A 25,191-nucleotide genomic window follows, 5' to 3' on the forward strand; every position below is an offset into this window, starting at 1 on the left:
GGGTCATTGCTATTGGACTCTACCCCACAAATTTAACAAGACCATCAAATAGCGATATGTCATTAAAGACGTTAATTACAGTGTCAAGGTTAGAGTAAAAGTGTTGCAATACAAGTACGGAATTTGAACTCTGTGTATTATGAAGCAGCGCACAGCATTGGGGTCGCATAAAAATACAAAACAATCATTGCTTGATACCTGATATCTCAGGGTGAGCAAAGCGCAATTCGGACGAGGAGCGCGGGGGTTCTGCGAGTTCAAAACTCATAGAAGGGAGCACTCCTTCTTCAGGTTTCGTATCATAGGGATAGTGCTTGTGGTTTTGGAATCGGTTAGTCCTACCGAATTGATTCGAGCTCGTGGATGTTAGAACAACCCGCGAGGGCGACCGACGTCTACGCGGAAGGAGCTTTGGGCGTGTCAGCGTATATAGGATTGTGTTGAAGACTCCCGACAAGAGAAGAAGGGTGTCTGCCCAAGCCGTCACTCCCCATGGCACTTTGTCTGTGTGAAACTCCGTGAAGCGGGCAGCAGTGATAGGCAACACCTGTCAAAAATATCAGAGGGTGAATAGCTTATGAGCAATCCCACCTACTGTGATAATGTAGACCGCAGGGTAGCTGGAAAATCAAAGATTAGAAACGTTCCACTGACTGGGCCATCGCCAAACTCACAAGAGCATTCGTAGCGCGATGGCTCCCTCGTCGCCCCGTTGTCGGGGATCAGAACCATCGGACGGCGTTATACTGCGGATCTCGGAGGACGCCCACCGAATCCTGTATCCATCAATGCTAACGATCCGTTTGACCACAAGAGCAAGAAAGATGTAAACAACGACAGTGATGAATGCTGCAAACCACATCCACATGTATTGGAGACCCATTCGTTGGAAGTTGTTACGTTCTATCCAGCACCCTGTGCAATACAAAATTATTTAGCGGCGTAATTGAGCATTCTCACTGAATCGCGGACGTACAATGCCCGGTTGGTCCATAGAAATCATCAATGATTATGTTCGGTATTCCGACCATCAGGCCAACGATTATCCATATAATAGCTGAGCCAAGTAGTGCTCCTTTTGGAGGGGTACTCCACCTCAATATCAGCACCTGCATCGTGTGCAAGGCGATAGTCTGCAGAAACCAATTAGCATGAGAAGAACCATGACGGGAAGTAGTTACAATCGTGCTGTTTTTGGAAAATTGGTTAGCATCTAGACGTAAAACCAGATGATATATCGGACTCGCCTGAAAGCTGCCCCCGTATTGCCCACATGTTTGAAGGCACCTGCGATAATTGTGGTAAATTGGCGCTCTCAGGTTCTACCTCAAGAATGACGATACCTTGCACAGTGCATATGGTGCCGGGATATATCCCCTGCAGATCGGGATCAAATTTATTGAACGGTCATGATACCAAGTATAAACCCACAGCAGCATCAATCCACGCGATATTGAACATCCCGCCTGAAAGATTGTCAGAAGACTGTGGTAGCGGCACTGACATGGATGGCTCACCGATTGCTTGAATGAGGTCAAAGACCATTAGATTTAAGAAATAATAATGAACGTGAGTGTCGGTGGACCATCTGCGTGTAGCACCCATTCGAATTGTGACGGCGCTATACTAATAGGCCTGTGGTAAGTCTGCGAGCTTGAAAATTGAATAAGATACGTACAGTGATGTATGCCAGGAGAGTTGTGATAGCCAGTACGGATAATGCTGCGGCCTCTACGATGAAGACTAGGCCCAGTCTATCATCGAAGTCGAAAGCAGTCGCAGTTTCCAGCGGCGGATTGGCCATAGTATCTGGTTGTTCAAGAGTGTTCAGGAAGAAAAATGATGAGCGAACAAATTGTTGCGCCCACACTCATTCTGCAACTTAAAATAAGCACCGCCGCGTCCGCATCTCGGATTTCAGGACGCCTTCAGGGGCTGTACATTTTGCAATTAAATTCCCGGATCTGGAATTAAATGAGACAAACAAGCTGTCGTTGAGCTGTCCTGACTGCTGCCGATCGATCATGACAAAGTTTCCTCTTGAGTTATGTAATCCGCCGGGCTCTCAAGGGAAAACATATGATGAGGGCTCGTCGTAGATCCAAGGCTAAGGCTAAGAAAGTTTTTAGGATAAACAGGGTTGAGCATAACGTGGAACATTGACACTTAGCTACCCGGTCATGATGGAAACGGAAATAAGCACGTGATATGTCACAAACACATGGTTATCGCGTGACGCAAGTAATTAGAGAATTCATTAACAAGGCGGGGTATATACGACCTCATCTAGGGTACCTTCCGTCAATGATGTATATTTGGCAAAGCAATCATGTGCATAGTCGATCTGCCCAATTCGTTTATGCGAAAGGAAGGAAGCAACGTACTATTGGAAATGACAGCATCGTGGGTAACGTCCACATATATAGATTGATCAAGAGGGAATGTGATATTGCTCGAGTCGAGAGTGCTGTTGGTACTGCTGTTCCAGACATTGATGGGAGTGTGAGTGAGGCGCGACACTAGCAGCTGATTTAATAATTAGACTAAGGAAATACAACACTGGCATAATCACCAACTAGGCGTTGGACCTGGATACCCGACTTGAGATCCATCCGGGAAGTAAGCGTTAACAGCAGGGGCGTTGGTGGCACCGGGGGGAGGATAAGAATCAACAAGGGTTGATCCTGCATAACTGGACACCGACTCTGCAGTACAGAACGGCAGAGCGAGCAGCAGGACGACGGCACTGAGCATGGTTTGATAAGTTTACACCAACCGTCGCTTCTCTAGAGAAGATAGTGAGAAAACCATTTACAACATCTGGCAACCAGGCCAGGCGGATGTGTTTAAATCTAGACACAGCGGATGACTCGGAGGTTGAACGTTCTGAATGTTGAACTATTGAGACTAGAAGTAGAAGCTCTGCCGGCAGAACTGGTAGAACCATCGTGTTCTGTCAGCGCATGGCAGATACGGCAGACTCAGAAATACTTGTACTTGTTTCATGGCACGAGAAGTAACTGCATGGATGTAAGACCAACTCGATAACAACATAAAGTCCATGAAACGGAAACGTCCCGAAGTATTCGTGGTCCAACTCACGTGCTGGCGCGTCGCTCACGTGCATGTCACGAGTGCGTCGACGCGTCAACAAAGTACTCCTTCCTCGAATTTCAAAGCGCTGCGATCGACATCCCTTGCCACTGGGCACATTTTATGTCCTTATTTCCCTCGATTTGTCTCTCCGCCCAACTCCTACAAGTCCATAGCGGCTTCCCTCTCGCATACAGGCATTCTTGAACAGCTCTTTTGGTGAAAGTTTACCACTTGTCGGTCAAGAGCACCGTATTTTTTGTCACCAGCCTCCACGCAAATGGTCTGAACAGTTACCACAGCCTGCTCATACAGAGGGTGAGTGTGGAAAGAAGATGGAAAAAAAGAGAGAAAGCGGGGCTACAAACCGACGATTGTCGCATGATCAGTCCTTCCTACAGGACGTCCCTTCATTATCAGCGGCCACCTGGGTTGTCCGCGACCGCCCATTATTCCACCCATGGCACGAGATGGTAGGTGATAGTTACGCAAATGGCTCAGGACTTTCTCCACACCATCTTCGATCCCAGCATCCAGAGGACAAGCCAATGAGGTAGCCGGTGGAAGAAAAGATGCGAGTTGATCCCAAAGTATATGGTTGAGACTCAGTGTCTTTGCAACCCACGTCGTGCAAATTCATTAGTAGGCATACTGCCTTGATACGCAAGCGTTCGTACACCCGATCGAGGTAAAGGAGTATGTCCCCATACGACCATCAATTGAAATATGTACAGGTGTCCAGCAAGATGCGCAGCCCAAAAACTGCCAGCTAAATGGACAATCAGCTGCTTTCTTCACACTTATTTTCACTCGTCCATGTGCATTTCTGCTTCAGGTTATTCAACTAGCCAGCGCTTGTCCCTATCCGTACTCGTTTGCACCTGCCGCCACTCGTTGTTTTCATTTATACTTGCTGCTAATTGCCTGCATGTACCTCGCACATTTTCACATTTCTGTCTGCTGTAATTTGCCTGTCATTCAGTACTAGTACACCTGCCGCCATACATTATTGCTCGTCTGTGCATGTCACTCCTCATCAAAAATTGTCTGTACAATCGAGCATAGGTCCAATCCAACTCTTCTAACCATCAGTATCTTGTGTGATCCCTCTCAAATTAATTTGATTTAATTTATTTAATTTCGGGTGAACCGTACACTACTAGGTCGATCGCCCGTTCATCAACGTTCTCAAAAAGGTGGCCACTTGTGAGTATACTTATACGACCGAATACCCAATCATCCTTTTAACTAGGGTATCTTCCATCGATGATGTTGTCGGGGTCGGGCATGGTATAGTTGACGAAGCAATCGTGCGCATAGTCGATCTGCCCAATTCGTTCATGCATCGCGCTGATAAACTAGGCAGTGCGCAGAGACCGTTCGGATCTTTCGTGCAACCACGGATGCCCGTCAGTGGCACCACACCATCGTTCAAAAGGAACCGGATATGGGTCGGCTCCTCACACGCTGGGCAACTGAGTACCTGCGCTACAAGCTGGCTCGAAAAGGGTGCAATCTGGCTAGCGATGTAAGACTGATACGACTGGTCAGAAACAGAGGCAAGCGGTGGTCTATGAGACTGCGTACACGGTGAGGGGGTATATGATCGGTTGGTAGAGGACCAGTTGCAGCTAGGCTGGTAAAGTTCAGAGTGGTGACGACTGAGCCCTTCCGTCAGTAGCCTTGCGCTGGGAATGAAAGGGCAACATACTACTGGAAATGACAGTGTCGTGGGTAGCGTCCACATATATAGGTTGATTAAGAGGGAATGTGATGTTGTTTGAGTTGAGAGTGCTGTTGGTGCTGCTGTTCCAGACATTGATGGGAGTGTGAGTGAGGCGCGACACTAGTTCTTGAACATAGCCAAGGCCCTGCGCTGCTGCTGTTGGATTACCTGGTCCACTGCTGTACCAGAAATCTTTGTTCCCAATGAAGTCGTTAGTCGCTCAGGCTGCAAATTCACCATTCAATGTACTCACTAAGATCTGCAAATAGAGATCACCGTCGAGCTCAACAAGGATCATTTAAGAACACATACCGACGTAATACTCGTATCCTTCCCACTCTTTCTCAGTGAAAAGGCCACAAAACTTGGAATGTCCGAGAGCCACGGTCTGCCGTATGTCAGAAATCCATGAAGACCGTGTAAGTGATATGATTACCTCATAAGCGCAGAGCTCTTGCATATCAATCAATCGTGAGGTGGTCAAATTGAATCCTTGAATCATTGGTTGCAAGCGCTTCCGAGCATCTTTGAGATAGATATCCGCCCATTTCTTACCCTGAATGCCACCGAAGTTGCCGACATCCTCCGTATTGACATTGGGGCATACATCATAAGGAGCGAGGGTGTTGTTGAAGTTATTTTCCTCGATGATGATCTCCTGGTGATAGTCGGTCTGGTAAGTTCTGACATCGAAAAAGCCTGCAGCAAAGTTCAGGCTACCGATAGGTTTATGAGACACAGAGAACGCAAAAATATGGATGCATTGCTCACGCAGAATCCAACATGCGATCTATACGACATAAGCAAACAATCAGAGCGAATTACGAAACGAGTTTTTGATGCGAGCAAACCTTCGGAAGTGGTACGGAATACTGGGAGGTCCGTGAAGGCATTAAGCAAATTGCCGTATCTGTAGCGGAAGGCAACCCCATTGCTAAAGCTGATGGGGGAAGCCTCAGTGGAAGTATCGTAAAGGAGAACAAACATACAGCGAGTCGCGGCCGAAGGGCGTCAAGATCTCCGCGCCCAACTTATATGTCCAGGTTGCCAAGAATTTCAAATCGCCAGTGACATTGAAGCCTTCTTTCGATGCAGCAGCATGAATTTTAGAGGCAAAGTGAGAAGATCCGGAGTCAGAGGTTGGATAGCGAGCGCCATGGCGCATTAAGAGATGGACTGCGTTGAGGCCGCACCCTTCTGGGATGATTGGGGATGCATCAGGAAGGCCAAAGGACTCCACGGAGTACATAGGAGCCAAGTTTCCCCATTGACGCATCACATTGAAATTGGGATTTGCGCCGTCTGCCGAATTGGGCCTCGACAAGGGATATGCGTTTTCAACCTTAGAGAACGGGATGGCAGTGACAATGGCCGCAGGTTCGGCACCAGCTGAATTGTTTAATTAGACCACAAGACATACAACAATAGACTAGCATGATCACTGACTGGGTGTTGGACCTGCATAACCGACTTGATATCCATCCGGGAAGTAAGCGTCAACAGCAGGAGCGTTGGTGACACCAGGGGGAGGATAAGAATCAACAAGGGTCGATCCTGCATAACTGGATCCTGACTCTGCAGTGCAGAACGGTAGAGCGAGCAGCAGAACGGCGGCAAGCATGGCTTTAACCTGGAGAGGTCAGAAGAAAAATGAAACAGTGGAGTTACATACTTTATAGCAAAAATACGTGATTATGACAGAAGCTCGACACCGGGAAGTCTACATAAGAACGTGGCACAAATCAACTGTAGGAAGCTACGCTCGGGCATAAAACGTTTGATGATCATCTTGCATGTGCCAACACAAGATGCTTTTGCTTTAGGCAACTCCTGCCGAATTTGGCGGACCATCGGCGAACTTTTGATGATTCAAAGTGATTTCCTTCCCCAACGTGCATCGATACATGATGGTGACAATCAATGACTCAAGCGAGAATTCAAATATCAAGGCCAAGGATCGCGCGCATCGCTCCAACGTTGGCCCGAGGCACCATCCTCGATCATCATGATGCGGCAAAATGCATTTGGCAGGAGAAAATCAACACTATCAGCAGGGAATCATGAAACTACGTGCGCGAGTTGGGTAACCATGACGGCGATGTCGTATCAGAAGTTGTTAAACGTTGCCGCATAACGTCGCCGACTTTCGGGGCTGGACCAAAAGACCCGGGTTTGTTTAACGTCTGCAGGTCTGCTACTAGTACCTCGTGCTGCCGATGGCCAGTCACTAGTAGAACCGACCGTGACTGTGGCCGGCGCCAGCTGTTTTTCCCACCACCAGATATACTTAGTGACTAGCTACGGTTTCAAGCTTCAAGTTGCATATAGCCGTGACTTCTTGCTTCAATTCTAAGCTTTATGTATTGAGGCAATGCTTGTCATCCCCTTACACCAATAGCATGCAACGAATACCGTCATTACTATTCCAGTCGTCCAAAGTCTTAAATACAACATTGTCCCCATCAATCATTTCCTCACATCAATATCATGACTTTGTTCGCTTCTCTACGCCAGGTTAGCTTCGCTTCTTCTTTACTTTGTGGTTGAACGAACAAGTTACCGCGTATAGGTGGCGCAGCCCGTGTACCACTCCATTCCCCCACCATCATAGGCGTGGCAACCTCAAGAGGTACTCGCGGGTGAGTACTCTTCCTCACCCCTCGTTGCGCACCTAAGGCTCAGTCTCTGTTCGCGCAGTCACCAGGAAGATTACTATGCTTTTGCATCACTACTCTTGGATCCTGACGGGCTACAGGCAGGCTTGAAGAAAACACTCGGCATCGATTGGACCCCGAAGAACATCAGTGATCCGTTAGCACGTCAGGTAGTCTTTGTCGGCCTTTATGATGGGTATGTATCGTATATATCTTGACACATAACGCCCGTTAACACTATACAGACATGGCGGATCCACCGTTTCTCAGTTTTTGCGCCAGGAGTTACATGGGCTATTCGAATCCGTCGACAAGGCTCACATTCCAGAGTTGTATCTGTGGATCAAAGACCAAGGGGGTTATTTCAAGAGGTTTCGTGGGGGCGCCCTTGCTCCCTGGATAAATCAGTCCAATGGAATGCCTCCGCTAGATCTCGAGGCACGTGCTACTCAGGCATTCTTTGAAGTTGGTGAGCAACAATTTCTCTTCCATTTACGTTTATAAATGGGGTAAGTTTAGACCGCCTCCTCTCTATTGAGAGTGAAGCCAAAACATGTGGAGCGACAGCGTCCGTCGCCATCCTCCACTCCCTTGATACCCGCCCGTTCTTCTCATCCACGAATCTCGTTTTGACAGTCGCTCACGCTGGGTTAGTCATATTTTTGATAAACACAGACATGCGTTTAGAGAACATGCAAACAGCGATGCTCGAGTACTCCTTTGTGGCACCAATGACTGTCTTGTCTGCCCGATGACCGAGAATCATCACCCCGATACCCTTATGGAGGCCGCACGTCTCCGACGGATGATGGGTTCATCACTTATCACTGATTCTTTTGGCGAGTCTCGGTAGGGCAAAGCAACGTTTTATATTATCGTCTCCTGCTCATGACTTTGCAGCTGGATGGGTGCTCTAGCAAACACGAGAGCGTGAGTAGCACAGCCACCTGCTTCTAGTGATTTACTGATGTTCGCCTTAGTCTCGGAGATCTCAAATGGAAGCCGTACGGCGTGACTCCAGAACCAGATGTTCGAACCATACTATTGGAAGGTGTTATACTTCCTGTGGAGTGTTGTCGTAACTTCTTACATCGATAGGCACTAAATGGGCGTACATGATCATCGTCTCCGATGGTGTGTCATCCATACTATCCGATCAAGAAATAGTCGACGTTGCCCGAGGCGCACCAAGCCCGAAGAAAGCTGCCGAGCAAATCTTATCATACTCCGAAGAATTGGGTGGGGAAGACAATGCAACGGTTATAGTCGTGCCCTTGTCTGGTTGGAAAGAGATTCAAGGGCCTGATAGGACCCGCGCTCTTCGCGAATATCGAAGTCAGCAAGCGGGTGAGTGCTTCGAGTTCTTCGAGTTTTCTTTTCCTCCGTTGATTAACGGTGTCATGATAGTCGGAAGTGAGCGACAAAGGAGAATGTGATTTAGAGTTATACCCCCCGTTAGAGTACATAATTCGCTAAATCTTTGCAGAAATTTATTGGACTTTATTTGTCTAGTGTTAGTACAATGGATCAGCCTCCTTTCGGGGGAGGTCTCTAAATCTGCGCTACGGCATGACCATCCGACCTTGGGTCACACCCAGCAGCCCAAACAGTCTTCCCAGACGCATCAGCAATCTTCTGAATGACCTGTCCACGGCCCATCATCTCCCTCCCCCAGCCGCTGACGGCATTGGCATCATGACCCATAGCTAAAGCGACTCATTCAGAACAGGGATGCTAAAACAAAAAAAAGCCATACCGCGAAGCTTCTGAATGGTTGACATAGGAATAGCGTCTTCAAAGTTGATTCCACCGCTGGCCACGCCGAAGGCAGCAGGATCTTTATCATCTGGGTCAGGCATTCCAGCTGAGATGCAGAATCGAGGGGCATCAAGGGCAGCTTGAGCGGTGAATCCACGCAGAATGTTAAGTAGAACCTGGATGTGACCTTGGGGCTAAATGATGTTAATTTAACCACCATATCCATGGGCACTGGAGGGCTGCGAGTATATACCTGCATGAAACCACCCATCACACCGTAGGAGAGGAACAGATCGTCTCCTCGTAACGCCATTGCAGGGATGATGGTGTGGTATGGCCGCTTTCCGCCCTACAAAAATGGCACAATTCAATGGGCTGCACCGTTAAGTTTGCTGTATGATATACCTGTAAGCAGTTAGGGTGACCCTCCTGCAGAACAAATCCAGCGCCCCTATTTTGAAGAGTAAAGCCGCATCCCTTGGGTACAGCTTCATGTAAAAAATTCAGTGTCGTCTAAACTGTGGCACGGATTGATGTCACCTCCTGTCCCAAATCCTGTGTTTGCAAATTATCAGCGCATGCACTCGCGAATAAATTGAATGCCGTACCTGCATAATTGCTCTGAATGAAACTACATGCATTTCCCCACTGATCCGAAGCTGAAACACGATAACGTTTGGTAAATAGACGCTGCACAACGCTACATTATCTATCATACCAGTGAAGTAAACCGTATCAGATGAGTTCACTGGGTTTCCCTACCTGACTGTGAGTAAATTAAATGCGAATGATCATCGAACAGGACTCACGTGGAGGATGTTGGGGTTTCTAGCTTGAGGGTCGAATAGAGCTGCGCGTTTGGATAGATATTCCTATAACCTAGATTAGTTACGACGGAGCAATTCAGGCTCGAATGCCAACCTTGCTTAGTAATTCCTCGACCGGTATTTTGTTGAACTCAGGGTCAGTCACGTAGTATTGTGTATCTGCTGCCTGTCAGTTACGAAACAAAAGCAAGTGATGTGATGATCTCACCCGCAAAGGCGAAGCTAAATGAAAGAGGCGTCAATGACAATGGATACATTCGATCATTGATACGCACCGCAGAGCCTCGATGAGTGCATGGAGATACTCAGCAGAGTTGTGTTCTAATTCCAGGAGGGACGGAATCTTTCCTTGTATCTGCATTTGCTCGAGAATGCCAAGAGCAACCAAGGCAGTGATGCCTAGCAATGAGTATTAGTTACGCTTGATGGAGACTCGTTTATCTTCACCTTGACCATTGGGAGGACACTGCATTACGACAAACTCAGCATCTACCCGTAAACCACACCATCGACGGCTCACCTCATACACAGTAACATCTCCAGCATAAGTGTATTTGATCGGTTCTACGAATGATGTCTCGTGCTTTGCAAGATCGTCGAGTTCCATAACACCTCCTTTACTTTGAACGAGCTCCACTATGGCTTCTGCGATACGACCTTTATAAAAACCATCCTTTCCTTGCTCTGCGACAGCGCGGAAAGTCTTGGCAAGGTTGGGGAACTCCATGATTTGACCTGGGAGAGGTGCTTTTCCATTCAAAAGCATTTCATGTCCGTTCGGTGACGCATCTTGTATCAACTGTTCCGAGTGCTGCCACTGTAGACAAATCAGCAAATTGCCCGACGTAAACAAAGGCTGAACTGGCATTATAACTGTGAATTTCGGATACTGGAACTCTACAACCAAGAGTAGTCAATAAACTTGGTGATGAGTGGAATAGACATCACAGACCCTTCCTCGGCGAGCCTAATCGCAGGTGCCAAAACTTCAGCGACGGTGAGTTTTCCACTTCCGAACGTCTCCACAGTATCGACCCACGCAGCAGCAGCACCTGCTCGCTTGTTCATTCGTCGTGTGATCATATGGGTCAAGAAACAAACCTGGGACGGTGACACAGTTGAGGTCTCTAAGAGGAATCTGGCCGCCTTTAACGCCTCGTTGACGCATGTAATCGACCGACAACTTCTGAGGAGAGCGGCCGGAGCCATTCATCGCCTTTATAGTTTTCGTTTTGGCATCATAGAAGAGACAGAACGCATCTCTATTTCACTCTCAGATTGGAATTATGCACTGGCTCTTGGAACAGACTCACCCTCCTATGCCGCAGCAACTTGGCTCGGTCACATTAAGAGCGGCAGAGGTTGCAACAGCAGCATCAGCTGCAAACAAGAGCACGCGATGTCGGTGAAAGCTGAGATCGAGAACACCGGCACTCACCTGCATTCCCGCCTTTCCTTAGGATTTCAAGTCCAGCTTCCGCTGCGAGAGGTTGAGAACAAGCAACGACACCCTTGGTGCCATAGACTTGGGATCGTCGACTTGGAAATTGCTGGAACAAGAGGTCAGGTTGATCTACCTTACTCCAATCGACTTTCATTGCGGTGAATGTGGACTTGGAATCTTGCGGAGGGAAAGAGGAAGATGATGGTAATAAGGAGCGAGGAGAGATCGCTCAAGATTGCTGTTAGTTAAAAACGGAGCGCCTAGCGCTCACATGCACACACCATCAGATCGTGTTTCATGCTCACATGAGCTTACATGAATGTGACCAAGGTATTCCTGACGGAACACCGGCGCGTGCCACCAAATGATATATATGACTAGTACAAAAGCAAAAGTAATGATTACATAACAATCAGAGGATATCGGTCATCGGGCAGGCGAAGAGTGACTGTCTATTTTTCGTCATGTCTCTAGAATTCCGTTTCCAATCAGCATCGACGGAGTACCAGAAAATACAAACAGAACTGGCAAGTTTGGTGGAGAATCGTACTCGTCTCGATGCCCAGCTTTCCGAGAATGAGATGGTCAAAAAGGTCTGCTGCCGAACATCTTCGCAGACTCGTTTTACCAACTCCATCTTCTAGGAGTTTACGCAGTTAACCCCCAGTAATGTTGTCTATAAACTTGTGGGACCTGTATTGGTACCTCAAGATCAGAATGAGGCCAAAACCAATGTGGAGACGCGCCTGGAATTTATCAAGAGCGAAATGTCATTGGTTTCATGTCCGAGTTGAATGCAGGGCTTATCAGCATCACAGAAAACGCGTAGATGCACAAATAACTGATGGCGAGGATAGATCAGAGAAAAAGAAGAATGAGGTATCGTCGCTTGCCATTTTTCCCAATGACGAGTTTGACCCGACAATTCGTTGTGTCGCAGCTCGTCGAGATACAAACCAAGCTTCAGCAGGCTCAAACTACGCCAAATTCTTGAACGAATATCGCCAAAATACCGCAGTGAAGATACTTTGGAATTGAATTCTTGATCCACTCAATTGAACGATTAACTTGTATTTTACCCCGCAATCACTTCAAGTGCTACTCATACAATGTACACCGTGCATGCTACTACAGAGATCTAACCTACACATAACAGATCAACACATACTGAACCATCAATTAAATGCTGCTCGCGTCAATACAAATCTTTCATAGAAACCGAGCGCGACTGTTTTCGACGGACCAAGGCTCCTTGCCTTGATCATCCCAAGCTCTCGCATAGCAACATCCCAGGGGAATTGACCAGTGAAGTTCGGGCATTCGTGAATATATGCGTAGGAAGCCTTGAGCCTTGTCACCTCCTCCGATGAGAAGAAAAGAAAAGATGAAACGTCTGGGGCAGCAGAGAAATCACGGGCGAGGGAGCGAAGAATGTCCTGTCGCCGTTCAATCTTAAGGCCAGAGAAGCTGTGACGGATGCTCTTCCTATACTCCTCACGCATCTTTTCGACGTGTTTGCGTATCTTGGAGAGTTCCATTTCCATTGTCAAAGCAGCGTGCTCATTGTTGCACTTCACACGCTGCAGCCTTGACTCAGCATCCTGCCATGGTTTCTCGAGAGAGGAATCTCTGTGACCATGGTGTCTGGAAAAAGCGCTGTCGACCTGTTGCAGTTTCAGGTCTCGGTGGTTCCGGGCATGGCTCATAATTGCATCCATAACAAATTCTTTCATGCCTTTGGGACGCTGGGCGTTCATTTCGTTGGTTTCCGGTTTCTCCTCCCCACACTCTTTCCACTCTGGAGAGCGCTTGTGGTAGAGCTTTGTATCGTTCTTCATGACCTCCGGCAAAACGGTCAAACCACTCTTCGCACCGTCGAGAATATTGCAAAACCTGTGGTTATATCAATGTGTGTCCCACGACTACCGCAACTATGACCTACATATAAGCCAAGCGAATGGTTTCATTATGCGCATATCCAAGGGTGTACACCGCCACGTCGTGTAAGTTCGAGTACTTTCCGACTGACGATATGTCGCGCAATCCTCCTAACAAAAATGACTGCAGGCGGGGTATCACATCATCAAATTTGCATCCTTGATGCTGTTCCAAAAAATCGTCGACTCGTAGGGTGTTTTTATGGAAATTCTCTGGGAGATTATCAGGCGGATGAGAGTATTTGAGATCGGCATTTTTGAAGTGCGACACTATGGACGGCTGCCAAACAGCAATTGCCTTGTCCCCATCGTAATCGCCTAATTGCCACTCCGTATCTTGACATGAATATAATTTTATGTTTTGACGTACCTCCAGCAAGAAGATCCGCAAACCGGCGAGTTCCCTGCACAGAGCACACTATCACGTCTGTGTAGCGCCTGAGCTCCGGTTTTTCAACAGCTTTGACCTGCCTCCAAATCATTAAGATGAGAAAGAAACGGTAGATGACAGATCAACATGCCTTCTGAGTATCTGTCGGCAGTTTACAAGGATGTCGTGTGAGCTATTGTCGGCTCAGCGTCTGTGATGAGTCGAGGAGCGATATTGAACAACACTGACCAGGACATCACCCAACACAACATTTGACTCGGTTCCATCAGGACAGCGAAATTTTGAATCCTTCGAGAGAATTTGCACTTCGTCAGGAGCCAATGTTCCAGAAGGGTCTAGGTTGCACAGATGTCAAATAAATGAAGCTTTGATGATTGATAACCTCGCACCTGGCACAATCCATCCTACACAAGACATGGGTACCTCGATTCTATATCGTTGCACAAAGTGGTCGACCATCGTCTTGAGAACATTACGAAGCTTCTCAGCGAGAACTGGGCAATCGCGAGGAGTGAAACCAGAGTCAAGCATGACCATTACCGTCTCTTCAAGAGAAGAAGGGCAACCTGAGACCTCGTCACCCCACCAAGCGATTGAGCGAGGAATTTCGATGACCGCATTCAGATCGTCTTCGTCATCATCTTCAATATCGTCGTCTTTGATGGCGAAACCTCTTGATCGAGCCTCTCCACCAGCTTCACGAGCTAATCTAGATCCAACCACGGCACCGGCTCTTGCGACACTTTGCCATAGACGATACATAGCATCTGGGCCATCCCAGTCAAGCAAACCGTCGACGATAGCATCCAAACCTTCCTTCATCAAATCAATAAATACTGAGTGGGGAACACCATTTTCAGCAAAATTCACTATGGTCTCTGCAGCAAGGCGAGAGGGAGAGCGCATGTGAGACGACCGTAGTACATCAATTGTTAAGTGACCAGATGATAGTTTTCGAGTTTCAGGATACTTGACCTTGATTTGTGATTCGCGTAACCAAACCCGAGGGATCTCGGAACAATTTTCTGATGAATCAGGATGCAGGATTAGGAGTCCCTACAGGAAAATACATAAATATTCGACTTTCACAACACTCGAGCAAGTGTCTGTTACCTTGGCACCAGCGATTCTACATTGGATTGCTGTTGGTGTTGTGTCCCATTGCAAGAGCTCGCGCAACGCCTTCAAAGCAATTTTGTTAATGTACCCGCAGCCATCTGTCATGTCCGGACCCCCCGGGTCTTTGGTGCACGAGTCAGTTTTCACTATAATCAACAACGATAGCAATAGCTTACCTTCTTCTTTTAGATACATGATATTTTCCCGGCTGATGGTAATACCTGGGACAGAGTTCGAAAGTCCCAATGCAAACCGCGAGGACCATTTTGCCACACTCTGAAATACATCAGTAATCTTCCCGAACTCTCAGAACTGCTGCCAACCTGAGCCGTATTGTAATATATAGGGTTATGCCAGTCGAGATAATCCTCCAGAGATGGTGGTGGAGGGTGAGCATGAGAAGGAATTCGACTGCATCCCGTCGGATAATTAGTTGCCACGAGAAAAACACTTCCATCTTTTGCATAAAATGCCCGATAAACCAGACCACAGAGGAGAAAGTGTTGCGAAAAAAACTCCACAAGGCCATGCCGAGGCTTGTTCAGAATGTTCCTCGGCACCTTCACGCGTAGAAAATTCTTGGAACCATACTGTCGCATTAGTCTCGACGAGGACCCAAGCTCTGGTGGACTAAGTTGAATGCGGTATTCAGGTGTCTTAGTCTTCTTGTCGATAGCCTTCAAAGTTGCACCAAAATGGACTTTCCCTCCATACCAACCATCGGCCTGTCGCTGAAATCCGTCAAAACTGTCACCCATTGCAAGAGCGTGTTCGTGTTCTCTGTCAAGCTCTTTCCAAGGCGACTTGTTATGTCATCAGTTATCAGCCATCGCAATCCAAAGGATCACCGTACCAAGACTGCCTTTTCTTTAACGAAGAATCCTTCTTCTTCGCCCTTGGAGTTCTGGCATGCAAACACCTTAGCTACACGTGGTGTGGCTTCTTCATTCGTGCCGCGAAGCTTATCCAAGTCGGGAATATTGATGTCCTCGTATGCAAGAACATCGTAACTGACCATTTTGGCAATCAGCCACTGTACCCCAAAGGATATTTTTTTATTGTCAAAATAAGCTTGTAGATTTCGATCGTGAGCCTGTGAGCTTCGTCAAGAAGAGTCTCAAAACAGTGCGAGAAGCACCTACGATTGAATGGATTTTGATATTTGCATCGCTGATTCTCGCACTTTTACGTGGAGACAAAGAATTGTCAGGAGGCTCCTCTGTTTTCCGTTTACCTAGGACAGAGGACCAACTACTCGAAGGTGAAGCCGAATCCGCCGAATCCGACGAGCCGACAGACATAGTTGAAAGGGGTTGGGCAGGACTGGAGCCAACAGCGGTGGTCGACGGACGGGAGAGCATTGGAATGTCAACGCTCGAGGTAATGCTGTTCACAGTACCATTCAAGACTGTAACTACTTGTTAGGCTCTCGGATCACATTGACGATGAGTTAACTCGCCATTTTCCGGCATATTGCACATCATATCGCTCAGGTCTTCCAGACCGGAGTAGACGGATGATTGCTGATGACAGTGTCAGTTATGCGAGACAGATGAGCCAATCGGAGACTGACTGTTGATGAGATCGAGTTGTTTGAAGCACTCCTTTCTACTGGTAGTGGGATGAAAGGAATGAGGGGAGAATTAACCTCTTAGTGATATGGAGTGGGTGTCCATGTCCATAACTATGTCACTTCACGCGTAAAACACAAGATCAAAGACAATCGTACCTTCTGCGAATTCCCATTCATCGTCTACTAAAATCTCCTCTTGTACCTCGCGGTAATAAGCGCGTGACATACCCCTCGACACACAGAATATGTGCAAGACGAAGTTCCTAGTTAATGTGAGTTCAAAAAATCGGGACGAGGACGATGGTGAAGAATGTAGTTGGGACGCAGGCCAACTTGAGTTGGATCAGACTGATCATCCAAAGAAGCACGATTGGAAAGCTCCGAGTCGCTCAAGATAGAAGGTGTACGATCAGTTGAAACGTTGCTGACAATGAGGCTGGTTGCAAGTCGTGATATCGGATGAATGGATTGAAGTCGAGATTGACTGATTTTGAACGTTACCGTAGGGTGCAAGGTTGTAACATACTAGTAGACTAGTAGTTGACCATTCTTTTGCAAGATTGTGGACAGCATCATGAATCAAAGCTGATAATATGATCTGTCTCTCCTTGCTGCTGAAATTGGCGTACAAGTTGCGTGTTGCAGTGTCAGGATCACAGTTGGGGAGTCACGAGTACAAACATGTTGCTACTGCATAAATATACACCCTATCAGATACGTGATATTGATAGCCCATCAGCTTTCCGTTCTTGACCGGGCCCTCAAGCGGTTCCTTCCCATTCGTGAAGTGTACCAGCTCAAGTAACCCAGCCTCGATGTCACCGAACCCTCGAAACAAGGGCTCTCTAGACGTGAAGCTTTGCATCATTTGGGCATAACGCTGGGACAGTCGAAAGCGTGTTAGTAGCACATATATTTGAAATGAATGCTTATTGAATGAGCGCCTCTACATGATGAATATGAACAAGGAAAGGACTCGAAGCGCAGTCTAGGATGCCATGCAGACTCTGGAAGTTTGGTCAATCAGGTCCAAAAACGACTACGTTGGGCGAGCGAGTTTGTCTGTGCGAGCGAGTAAACGTACACATTAACTCGGTGCCATCACACTCCTACGACTGTTGTGCAGCCTGCATATGTGCCAAATCCCGCTCTGTCTCTGGACTCTTCAAGATCTTTTCCAGCTTAAATCGTTTCCGCGCGGATATCGGAGGACAGTTTCGTATTAACACGGCATCGTTCAATCGAAGGACTATTGCACATCTCAGCATATATGCGGAGAGTGGCATTATGGCGACAGACCTTCTTGTTCGTCGTGTGTTAGGATCTTTTTGCTTCGTTCGATGCGCTGAAGGTAGGGTGAGCATGCTTGTTTTTCGTAGGGCGAAATTGAAAGTGTACTTTTCCGGTTAATTTGTGGATGACATGGCGTGAAACAGTCACAGTGGCTGTCTTGCGCATGCAGCCGGCTTTAGTGACGATTCCGGTCAATGCCATGGGAGGCATGGTGGGCAAGTATAACGAGTTTTGAGTTTACGATGTTGCTGTTTGGACTCTTCACAGCGTGGGAAACATCAGGTAACCTTGGCACATATTCAAATTCAAATAAATATTCCCGCTGCGAGGTGGTGGCCGGTTTGCCAACATACTCAGGCTGCGGGTCTGCTCATGACTTAACGTTTAACCTTCGTGACTATATCAAATGGCTTGGCATTTATTTTAACTCATTTCACAGAAATGTACACGAGCATTTGCTGCGAAGTTCTTGGATATTCCTGTTGTTATTCGTGTCAACGATCCAATTGGCCCTGATTCCACCGCATCGTAGTATTTTCTGCATAATTGCAACGTGCTGCATTGGGTGGCCATCGAGTCGACTTCTGGCCCGACACGTGCTCCTATCGTCGAACAAGCTTTTCTTGTTCGCACGGTCGTGTGTTCTTACCTTCGTGTCGTTCTGAGTCTAGACCGTCACGGTATCGTTGTCTTTCCTACACAAGCACATCGGCACTGCCCACTTGTTCTGGTACGAATCGGAACAGGCTATCGAGTCCACTATGGGCTCGGCGTCCGCTCGCCCGTGGCTGGTACAACTCCTGACACACGTTTGGTCCCGCCTATCAGACAATGGGCTTGGCCGTGATTAGCTCACAAAGCCTCGCATGTGTGAACGCCAGATTCGATTGATCTCAAGTCGAACGCCCTTCCAATGGACATGGATGTCATATGGTTTTCTGCCGGCTATAGTTAGCCTGAAGTTATGTATTGGCGTTTGCCCATGAACTTCTGGTAGAATTAACAAGGTACCCATGACTGGGAGTGCTTTTTGCAATGTGATCGTGATCCCTATGATTTCACTATCTGTAGCGGTGCACATCGCGTGCACACCAAAGTCCTCGACTGCCTCGGCCTTGCACAAAACTCGTGTAAGACCACGTGCGCCGCGGTGCGCGGGAGAGCTCAAAAAAATTCTCTTGGTAATTTAGCCGATCAGCCTTTTCTCCAGTCAGCTCTGCTCCCTGCTTCCTTTTCCTTGAACGGCCACATCCATTTAGTCATCGTCTTCATCTTCCCTGTTTCCTGTTCCTTTGACGGAATATTTTTCAGTTCCATGTGTAATTTGGCGACTGGTCCGTCACGGACCAGTCGCCAAATTGCACATCAGATTTGAAAGTGCAAAACAGATTATCCGGAAGAGTATCATCTTTCTCGATCTCCATAACAGCAGGTCAGGACTCCACCAATGGAACTGAACTCATCAAGCAAGCTCCGAGAAGACGAGTCAGCGTTGCGGACGGAAGCAACATATTTCAACACTAGAGCTGAAGCTTGCGCTATCGTTTGAACAAGCTGAAGAATAGTGAGACCGCTAAGGAACGATCTAGAAACTTGTGGAAAGCCATTGCCACGTTAGCCAAGACGTCCGCTTAACCGTACGTTACACCGAAAGGGAGTGATATCGAGAGCCTAAGTTTCAGTATCGCAGACAGTACTCATATAGATTATGCAAATTCTAGTAACTCGAAGCCAGCGTGCTTACAGTCATGCAAGAAAGAAACTATTCGATATACAGGTGCTTAAATATTCAGACCTCCTACTACGTACAGTCCGGGGACAACGAACTATCTATTCGTACTTGCAGCCTTCCTGTATCATGACCAATCCACCGACGCGAGTTCCTCATAGTTCGAGTCTGACCATAGCGGCTCTGCCGCGATCAGGCCTGCGCATTAATTTTAATATGCAGTATGTATCATATGTATGGGATATTTAGGATATCATGAAATATGTTGTTATTGAGTTATGCCGGCGAGCTTGAAGGTAGGGGTCCGGAAGGAGCATATTTCGACTTGAATCTCAATGTTGCTCCATATCTTTTCAGTGTTAGTCCAACATAATACAGCAGATCCTTGTGTGAAACATACCTTGACAGGACGAAGGGAATTGGCATCATAAGCAGAGCGATGAAACCAAGTAGTGACGAAGCCCATTCCGGGCCGAGCCTATCGTACATTTGAGTGGCGAAGAGCTGAGCGAAGAATGATGAGCTGATGGAGGGCAGAATATTACCGTCACTCACAGGAAATCCAGCGCCGAACAGACTACGAACGACAGTAACTATAGCTAGCGCCGAGGCAGCGACAGCCAAATATGCATCGATGATGTAGTTAATCAGGGCAAGCTTCAAAACCGTCGTGAGCCGTAAGCCAGTACGCAGATTGTAACGACATACGAATATCAAGCAAATACTCCATCCGAGCAATCCACCCGACAGCATCGGGGCCCATATCGAGACGCTAGGAAAGGACGTCCATGCAAACCAGAAGAACGATATAACAAGGAATGGCGCTGAGACCATGGCGACCCTCAATCTAAACTCTGGCGGCACAGGGTTTGGTGCGCATTCCTGAGCTTTGCGCTCGTAACTTGGGTTAAAAAAGAGAATGTACTAAAAACACATGCTAAGAACGTGGAAGCACAAGAATGAAGTATACATACCGTTGCAACCGCAAGAAACCCGCCAATGGGTAGCGGAAGGAACACGAGTCCAGAAACACCCGCATTCAAGTTGTGACCCTCGGTGAAAACCACGGGATAGGCCTCGAAGAGTAGGTATATACAGCCATAGACAAACTAGGATATAATTGTCAACAACCTTCACGTCGACTTGCAAAATAGCCAAACTTACGCTCATGTACAGAGTTATAGCAATCATCATCGGCTCAGTAAAGAGAACCTTGAAAGGCCGAGCAAGAATGTTTTCTATGCGCTGTGAGAATGTTATCCGTTGTAATTCAGTGGCAGCATAATATTTATCGTCTCCAGTGCGCTTCCGGATCTCTTTAGCTCTCTTGGCAAGAAGCACTGGACTAAAATTATGGGATGAGCGCGTGGCCAATAGAAGACATTCCGTAAGATGCTCTCACCTATATGTCTCGGGCATCGTGAAAATGATCTGCAACCAGCAGACGCCAGCCTAAAAACATATGTGAGTCGTAGTTGACAGAACATGGAGACAGGACTTGCAAAGATAGTCAATATCCAAAAAAGCCAGCGCCATGATACACCAGCTAGAACAAGGTATCCTGATACTACTGGCCCAACACCTGGACCAGCAAACGGAGCCACAGTGAAAACGGCGAGAGCAGTGCCGCGTTGCTTTGCGTCCCAGATGTCCGATATGAGCGCGCTAGAAGACTCGCGTTGTAAGAATATAACTTTCCCACTGGAGTAGAGAGTCCCTACCCTGAATTTGCTAATGGGGCAGCTGCAAATGTACCCCCAATGAAACGGAAAATCAACATGGATGTGATGTTCTGGGACAAAGCGCAGCCAATTTGGAAACACTAAAATATAAAGGTAATTGAGTGAAAGGCGGGCAGTGAATGGAGAGGCAGACTGACCATGTATACGAAAAAAGATATTATAAATATTGGGCGTCGTCCGTACTGTTCGGACAACGGCCCCCAAAGCAAAGGGCCAACACAGTAACCGCACACGAAAAGCGAAACAGTCAACGTTGCAACCTCCTCTGACACGCCAAATTCCTCCATGAAAGTGGGTAGTAGCATAGATGGGGCACTACTCGAGAAGGTGCTAGATAGGGCAAACAAACAAAAGTTGAGCGTTTAATATTTCCCGAGAGATGCTGTACGCACGCATTGAGGACCAGGAGACCAGCAGCGGCAGTGAGGTACCACTTTTTTGCAACAGACCAGTTCTAAATGAAATTGTGAGGTCATGGACATGGTAGTCTCGCAGCAAGTGAAAAGTACCTTTGGATTGGCTGGGTCACCCTGATCGAAGAGCACTAGATGTGAGTCTGGGTCGACCTTGTTGTCGAGAGTGATAGTTGAGTTTTCCGCAAGTTTGTTGGCGGTGGTGGCTGATTGAAATGATAGCCTAGATGAGTCGGCCATGTTTGCAGCCAGAAATATGAGGGAGCGAGTAGATTAGGGTGCCATTTTAAGAGGCTGAAAGGTGATTGATAAGAGGACCCTACAGGCGTGGTCCTCGGGTATTCTGCTCATACTGACACACTCGTAGTGACATACCGGCAAGTTGGGATGTAGTCTAAAATTTGTCAACATTGTGTCTAGGAGGTACTTTGTCAGCTAGACCTGACTGATGCCGACGTGCCGATGTCAATCTTTGGACTAGTGCGCACGTGGAGCATCCTGTGTCCGCCCACAGGCCTTTTCAAGGTCGGCGCGCGCCTCCATACCTGGGATTGCCCACTAGTGGTCGCCGGCCGGTCGCGTTCACTGCCAGGGCTAGTGGTAGCAGAGCCCAGCATGTGAGCAGAGCCCCTAAATGCGTTTAAGAGTTCAACCCAAGGCTGTTACAAGGTCAGGTGTACGTTTGACCCTTAAGTTGCGATTTTGTTAATTTAGAAAGTTTGGGAATGGCACTATCTCCATCTCGGGGTACGGGTCCTGTCCAACAACGATGACCCGACTGTGTCACTTCAATTTAGCAATCTCCCAGCCTGGATTTCTCCGCCGTTCCCAGTCCGAGACCGTAGTCAGCACGTGCTATATTGGACTTCCTGTCTCTAGGTACTCAGCTTGAGCGTGAAGACTGAAATAGACCGCGTTGCAAGGCAGAAGTGAACATCATTCTGAAACAGACGGCACTGATCCCCCTTCTTAGACTCCACATGATTGCGACTGCAGTGCGCGGTGCTCTGTCGATGAAGACACATTCGTCGAGAGTGGGCGTACCTTGGTAAGCACCAGTATCATCGTGTGGAATCATGAATGACATGCCTGTCATCGTATGCTTTCTCGGAGGCCGTGAGGGCGCAGTAGATCTTGGAATTTCCTGTTATAGCAGCTTGACAAAGTATGTATTTGAAGAGAAATCGATGTCATAAGCAAAGACACATTAATATTGAAGATAAGGTGAACCAATGTAGTCCACCAGCTGGGGAACGGAAGTCACCATCGAGCGGCAGTGTCCCAATTCCAAATACCCACATTACATAAGCACTTCAAGTTCATTGCTATTAATATATTCACGAGTCATCGACATCAGCGATCATGGACTTTACAGAAATCTACAAACAATCCGGAAACCTTGCGTCGTTTAGCCCAGGCGCTCACTTCATTCTCAACGTCGTCGAAAACACCTTGATTGTCAGGCGAACGGACACTCTACAGATCACGCGCACATGGACAGTCAGCGCGCCTTCCAGCACAGCTACCATTCTGTCCAACTCAAAACCAACCCCATTAAGCTCAGGAGTCTCGCAAGAAGCGTGGATATCTCATGCTGGTTGGTCTTGCGACTCTGAATATCTCCTTGCTGCTTCCGCGAAGAAAGGCATAGTAGAGGTTTTCAAGCTCCGGGACGAAAATTGGAATGCCCGAATCGAAGCCGGTGTTGAAGGCCTCCTCAAAGCTGAGTGGGCACCGGATGGTCGCCACATTCTCTGTTTTTCTCAGTGGGGCGTAAGTACAGCTCCGTTTCGACCGTCTGTCGCTTGTTTGATTTGTCGGTAGCTTCGAGTTACCATTTGGTCTTTAGTCACCGGCAATGCCACATACATACAGTTCCCAATACACCCTGATAAAGGTACCGTGAAATAGTGTCATCACCCACTTGTCATGTTATCTAATCAAGCCCAGGTTATGCTTTCCGTTCGGATTCCCGTTACTTTGTCTTGGCTGAGCGACATAGATCAAAAGACGCCATCGGTGTGTATGACGCAACTGACGGTTACAAACTAGTACGGGTAAGCATGATTTCATTCTCTCCATTCATAGCTCATGACTAGAAAGGCATTCACAGCATTTTCCTGTACCGACGTCCAATCTGTCATCGCTGGCTTTATCCCCGACTGGTAATCATATCGCCGTTTGGGAGGGTATTTTGGAGGTGTGTCATAATATAGGAGTCGGCAAAACGTTCACTCTGACACTTGATCGGCAGTACAAGTTGCAGATCTTGTCTCTAGCTGGAGATGTGCAAGGGACTTTTTCACCCAAGCCAAATCCAGGGTTCGGCGTTCGTAATGCAGCTTGGCATCCTGCTGGGATGTTCCTTGCCGTGGCAGGATGGGATGATAAGGTATGTGGATCTACCATGTACACATCATTGTCAAACATTTCTAGATCCACATCCTTGATGGCCTAACTTGGTCTGCCGCTGCAACACTCGAGTTGTCAAGTAAGATACCAGCAGGCGCTGTGAGTAGATGGGTTAAACAAGGTGGAAGGTGCTCAATCTTAGTAGACGCTATGGCGGGAACCGTCAAATTGGCTTGAAACTACGCAGGGTCGAGGGTTTCTATCTTGTGCGAAATATATTATTGTCGCATTCATTCGGTGGTAATGCTGACAAAGTGCCTTCTGACTAGATGAACGACTACAAGGCCCACAAACAATCAGCTTACAGCGCACAGATCCGACGAAGCCGAACCCAAAGTCGGGTGCGGTCCAGCTTGAATGGAATAAGACTGGCACGTTACTGCTAGTGCGGTTTGGTTTGCCAAGACATCTGTTTCTTTGAACATAACTTAACATGATGACTATAGGAAACTGCCCCACGGTAGTCCATTTGTACGATTTTCCAGCATCATCGGATCCATTTGTTCCCCGACTGCGTTGTCTTCTTCAACACGCGAAGCCAGTCCTGCAGGCACAGTGGAACCCGGTCCGTATAGGCAGCTTGGCCCTGTGCAGCGGGAGTAGTAGTATCTATACATGGAGTGACGAATGGATTGGAGAGAATGGGGTAGAGGAAGATATGGCAGAGTGCATCGGTGTACCAGCGAACAGTAGGTTGCTCCATCATTTCTCTGCATTCAGGATCATTAACGGTTTCCATAGCAAAATTTGAAACAAGAAGTATTAAATGGGCTCCCGACGGCAAAGGGCTGGTATTGTTAGACAAGGAGGTGTTTTGTTGCGCGTTTGAGGTGGAAGAAGATAGTACGGAAAGCTAACAGTTTTTTTTTGTAATACAGTTGATTTGCTCATGATGCTTACTGTCGGGACCGATGCATGTGACCCTGTCAAAAGTGTGACATTGAATCATCATATCCATCAACGTGCATGTATTATACTGCATGTCAACTGTACTGACTAAAGGAGCGCGGCCGCCTGGCTTTCCATAACATGGGAATATGTAGGCAACACCTAGTTTGTGCGTTTTTTCCTACCTAGTGT

General features: G+C 47.5%; 9 protein-coding genes across 9 annotated transcripts; 3 read left to right on the top strand and 6 right to left on the bottom strand.

Moving 5' to 3' along the window:
• Window positions 1-31: 31 nt before the first annotated feature.
• F5891DRAFT_4528 (uncharacterized protein) lies at window positions 32-1,852 on the bottom strand. The gene is made up of 9 exons (XM_041371885.1): window positions 1,679-1,852; window positions 1,518-1,626; window positions 1,432-1,466; window positions 1,344-1,377; window positions 1,248-1,287; window positions 977-1,188; window positions 675-915; window positions 596-620; window positions 32-547 (listed from the first exon to the last, which is right to left on the bottom strand). Exons 1-9 carry the CDS (start codon window positions 1,802-1,804, stop codon window positions 185-187), a joined length of 1,185 nt encoding a protein of 394 aa, XP_041233790.1. The 5' UTR covers window positions 1,805-1,852; the 3' UTR covers window positions 32-184.
• A 2,485-nt stretch (window positions 1,853-4,337) lies between these two features.
• F5891DRAFT_1124093 (histidine phosphatase superfamily) lies at window positions 4,338-6,440 on the bottom strand (the record flags this gene model as incomplete). The annotated part of the gene is made up of 10 exons (XM_041363859.1): window positions 4,338-4,451; window positions 4,514-4,627; window positions 4,681-4,754; window positions 4,805-5,011; window positions 5,132-5,207; window positions 5,256-5,535; window positions 5,591-5,609; window positions 5,671-5,759; window positions 5,809-6,208; window positions 6,266-6,440. The coding sequence occupies 10 exons, from the start codon at window positions 6,438-6,440 to the stop codon at window positions 4,338-4,340; spliced, it is 1,548 nt and encodes a 515-aa protein (XP_041233791.1).
• Window positions 6,441-6,829: 389 nt separating this feature from the next.
• F5891DRAFT_4573 (phosphatase 2C-like domain-containing protein) lies at window positions 6,830-9,051 on the top strand. The gene is made up of 10 exons (XM_041371896.1): window positions 6,830-7,333; window positions 7,389-7,458; window positions 7,517-7,669; window positions 7,719-7,942; window positions 7,993-8,122; window positions 8,176-8,322; window positions 8,374-8,403; window positions 8,454-8,524; window positions 8,572-8,820; window positions 8,881-9,051. Exons 1-10 carry the CDS (start codon window positions 7,219-7,221, stop codon window positions 8,907-8,909), a joined length of 1,218 nt encoding a protein of 405 aa, XP_041233792.1. The 5' UTR covers window positions 6,830-7,218; the 3' UTR covers window positions 8,910-9,051.
• F5891DRAFT_4576 (gamma-glutamyltranspeptidase) lies at window positions 8,967-11,854 on the bottom strand. The gene is made up of 18 exons (XM_041371897.1): window positions 11,497-11,854; window positions 11,372-11,438; window positions 11,160-11,320; window positions 11,011-11,110; window positions 10,925-10,955; window positions 10,579-10,875; window positions 10,506-10,524; window positions 10,334-10,457; window positions 10,267-10,280; window positions 10,153-10,217; window positions 10,041-10,103; window positions 9,950-9,989; window positions 9,840-9,890; window positions 9,772-9,786; window positions 9,637-9,719; window positions 9,485-9,580; window positions 9,230-9,425; window positions 8,967-9,179 (listed from the first exon to the last, which is right to left on the bottom strand). Exons 1-18 carry the CDS (start codon window positions 11,654-11,656, stop codon window positions 9,025-9,027), a joined length of 1,737 nt encoding a protein of 578 aa, XP_041233793.1. The 5' UTR covers window positions 11,657-11,854; the 3' UTR covers window positions 8,967-9,024.
• Window positions 11,855-11,966: 112 nt separating this feature from the next.
• F5891DRAFT_937772 (Prefoldin) lies at window positions 11,967-12,496 on the top strand (the record flags this gene model as incomplete). The annotated part of the gene is made up of 4 exons (XM_041374126.1): window positions 11,967-12,095; window positions 12,147-12,271; window positions 12,321-12,381; window positions 12,443-12,496. The coding sequence occupies 4 exons, from the start codon at window positions 11,967-11,969 to the stop codon at window positions 12,494-12,496; spliced, it is 369 nt and encodes a 122-aa protein (XP_041233794.1).
• A 112-nt stretch (window positions 12,497-12,608) lies between these two features.
• Window positions 12,609-16,829, bottom strand: F5891DRAFT_4845 (RNA dependent RNA polymerase-domain-containing protein). The gene is made up of 14 exons (XM_041372004.1): window positions 16,679-16,829; window positions 16,523-16,599; window positions 16,409-16,472; window positions 16,092-16,357; window positions 15,803-16,042; window positions 15,273-15,752; window positions 15,126-15,225; window positions 14,944-15,071; window positions 14,220-14,886; window positions 14,059-14,165; window positions 13,961-14,002; window positions 13,810-13,906; window positions 13,445-13,757; window positions 12,609-13,395 (listed from the first exon to the last, which is right to left on the bottom strand). Exons 1-14 carry the CDS (start codon window positions 16,746-16,748, stop codon window positions 12,678-12,680), a joined length of 3,369 nt encoding a protein of 1,122 aa, XP_041233795.1. The 5' UTR covers window positions 16,749-16,829; the 3' UTR covers window positions 12,609-12,677.
• A 350-nt stretch (window positions 16,830-17,179) lies between these two features.
• On the bottom strand, window positions 17,180-18,076 carry F5891DRAFT_992096 (uncharacterized protein). The gene is made up of 3 exons (XM_041378163.1): window positions 17,921-18,076; window positions 17,822-17,867; window positions 17,180-17,771 (listed from the first exon to the last, which is right to left on the bottom strand). The coding sequence occupies exons 1-3, from the start codon at window positions 18,023-18,025 to the stop codon at window positions 17,632-17,634; spliced, it is 291 nt and encodes a 96-aa protein (XP_041233796.1). The 5' UTR covers window positions 18,026-18,076; the 3' UTR covers window positions 17,180-17,631.
• Window positions 18,077-19,820: 1,744 nt separating this feature from the next.
• Window positions 19,821-21,939, bottom strand: F5891DRAFT_938434 (major facilitator superfamily domain-containing protein; the record flags this gene model as incomplete). Its single annotated transcript, XM_041374162.1, has 12 exons — window positions 19,821-19,893; window positions 19,945-20,048; window positions 20,100-20,201; window positions 20,253-20,468; window positions 20,519-20,653; window positions 20,709-20,889; window positions 20,947-20,996; window positions 21,038-21,209; window positions 21,266-21,366; window positions 21,424-21,616; window positions 21,679-21,740; window positions 21,796-21,939. 12 exons carry the CDS (start codon window positions 21,937-21,939, stop codon window positions 19,821-19,823), a joined length of 1,533 nt encoding a protein of 510 aa, XP_041233797.1.
• Window positions 21,940-23,061: 1,122 nt separating this feature from the next.
• On the top strand, window positions 23,062-24,968 carry F5891DRAFT_1204730 (WD repeat-containing protein 8; the record flags this gene model as incomplete). The annotated part of the gene is made up of 10 exons (XM_041369010.1): window positions 23,062-23,472; window positions 23,524-23,596; window positions 23,650-23,756; window positions 23,813-23,899; window positions 23,954-24,091; window positions 24,136-24,210; window positions 24,257-24,317; window positions 24,381-24,506; window positions 24,558-24,800; window positions 24,853-24,968. 10 exons carry the CDS (start codon window positions 23,062-23,064, stop codon window positions 24,966-24,968), a joined length of 1,437 nt encoding a protein of 478 aa, XP_041233798.1.
• Window positions 24,969-25,191: the final 223 nt, after the last annotated feature.

The sequence above is a fragment of the Suillus fuscotomentosus genome, assembly GCF_016647785.1.
Source record: "Suillus fuscotomentosus strain FC203 chromosome Unknown F5891scaffold_1, whole genome shotgun sequence".
Lineage (NCBI taxonomy): Eukaryota > Fungi > Basidiomycota > Agaricomycetes > Boletales > Suillaceae > Suillus > Suillus fuscotomentosus.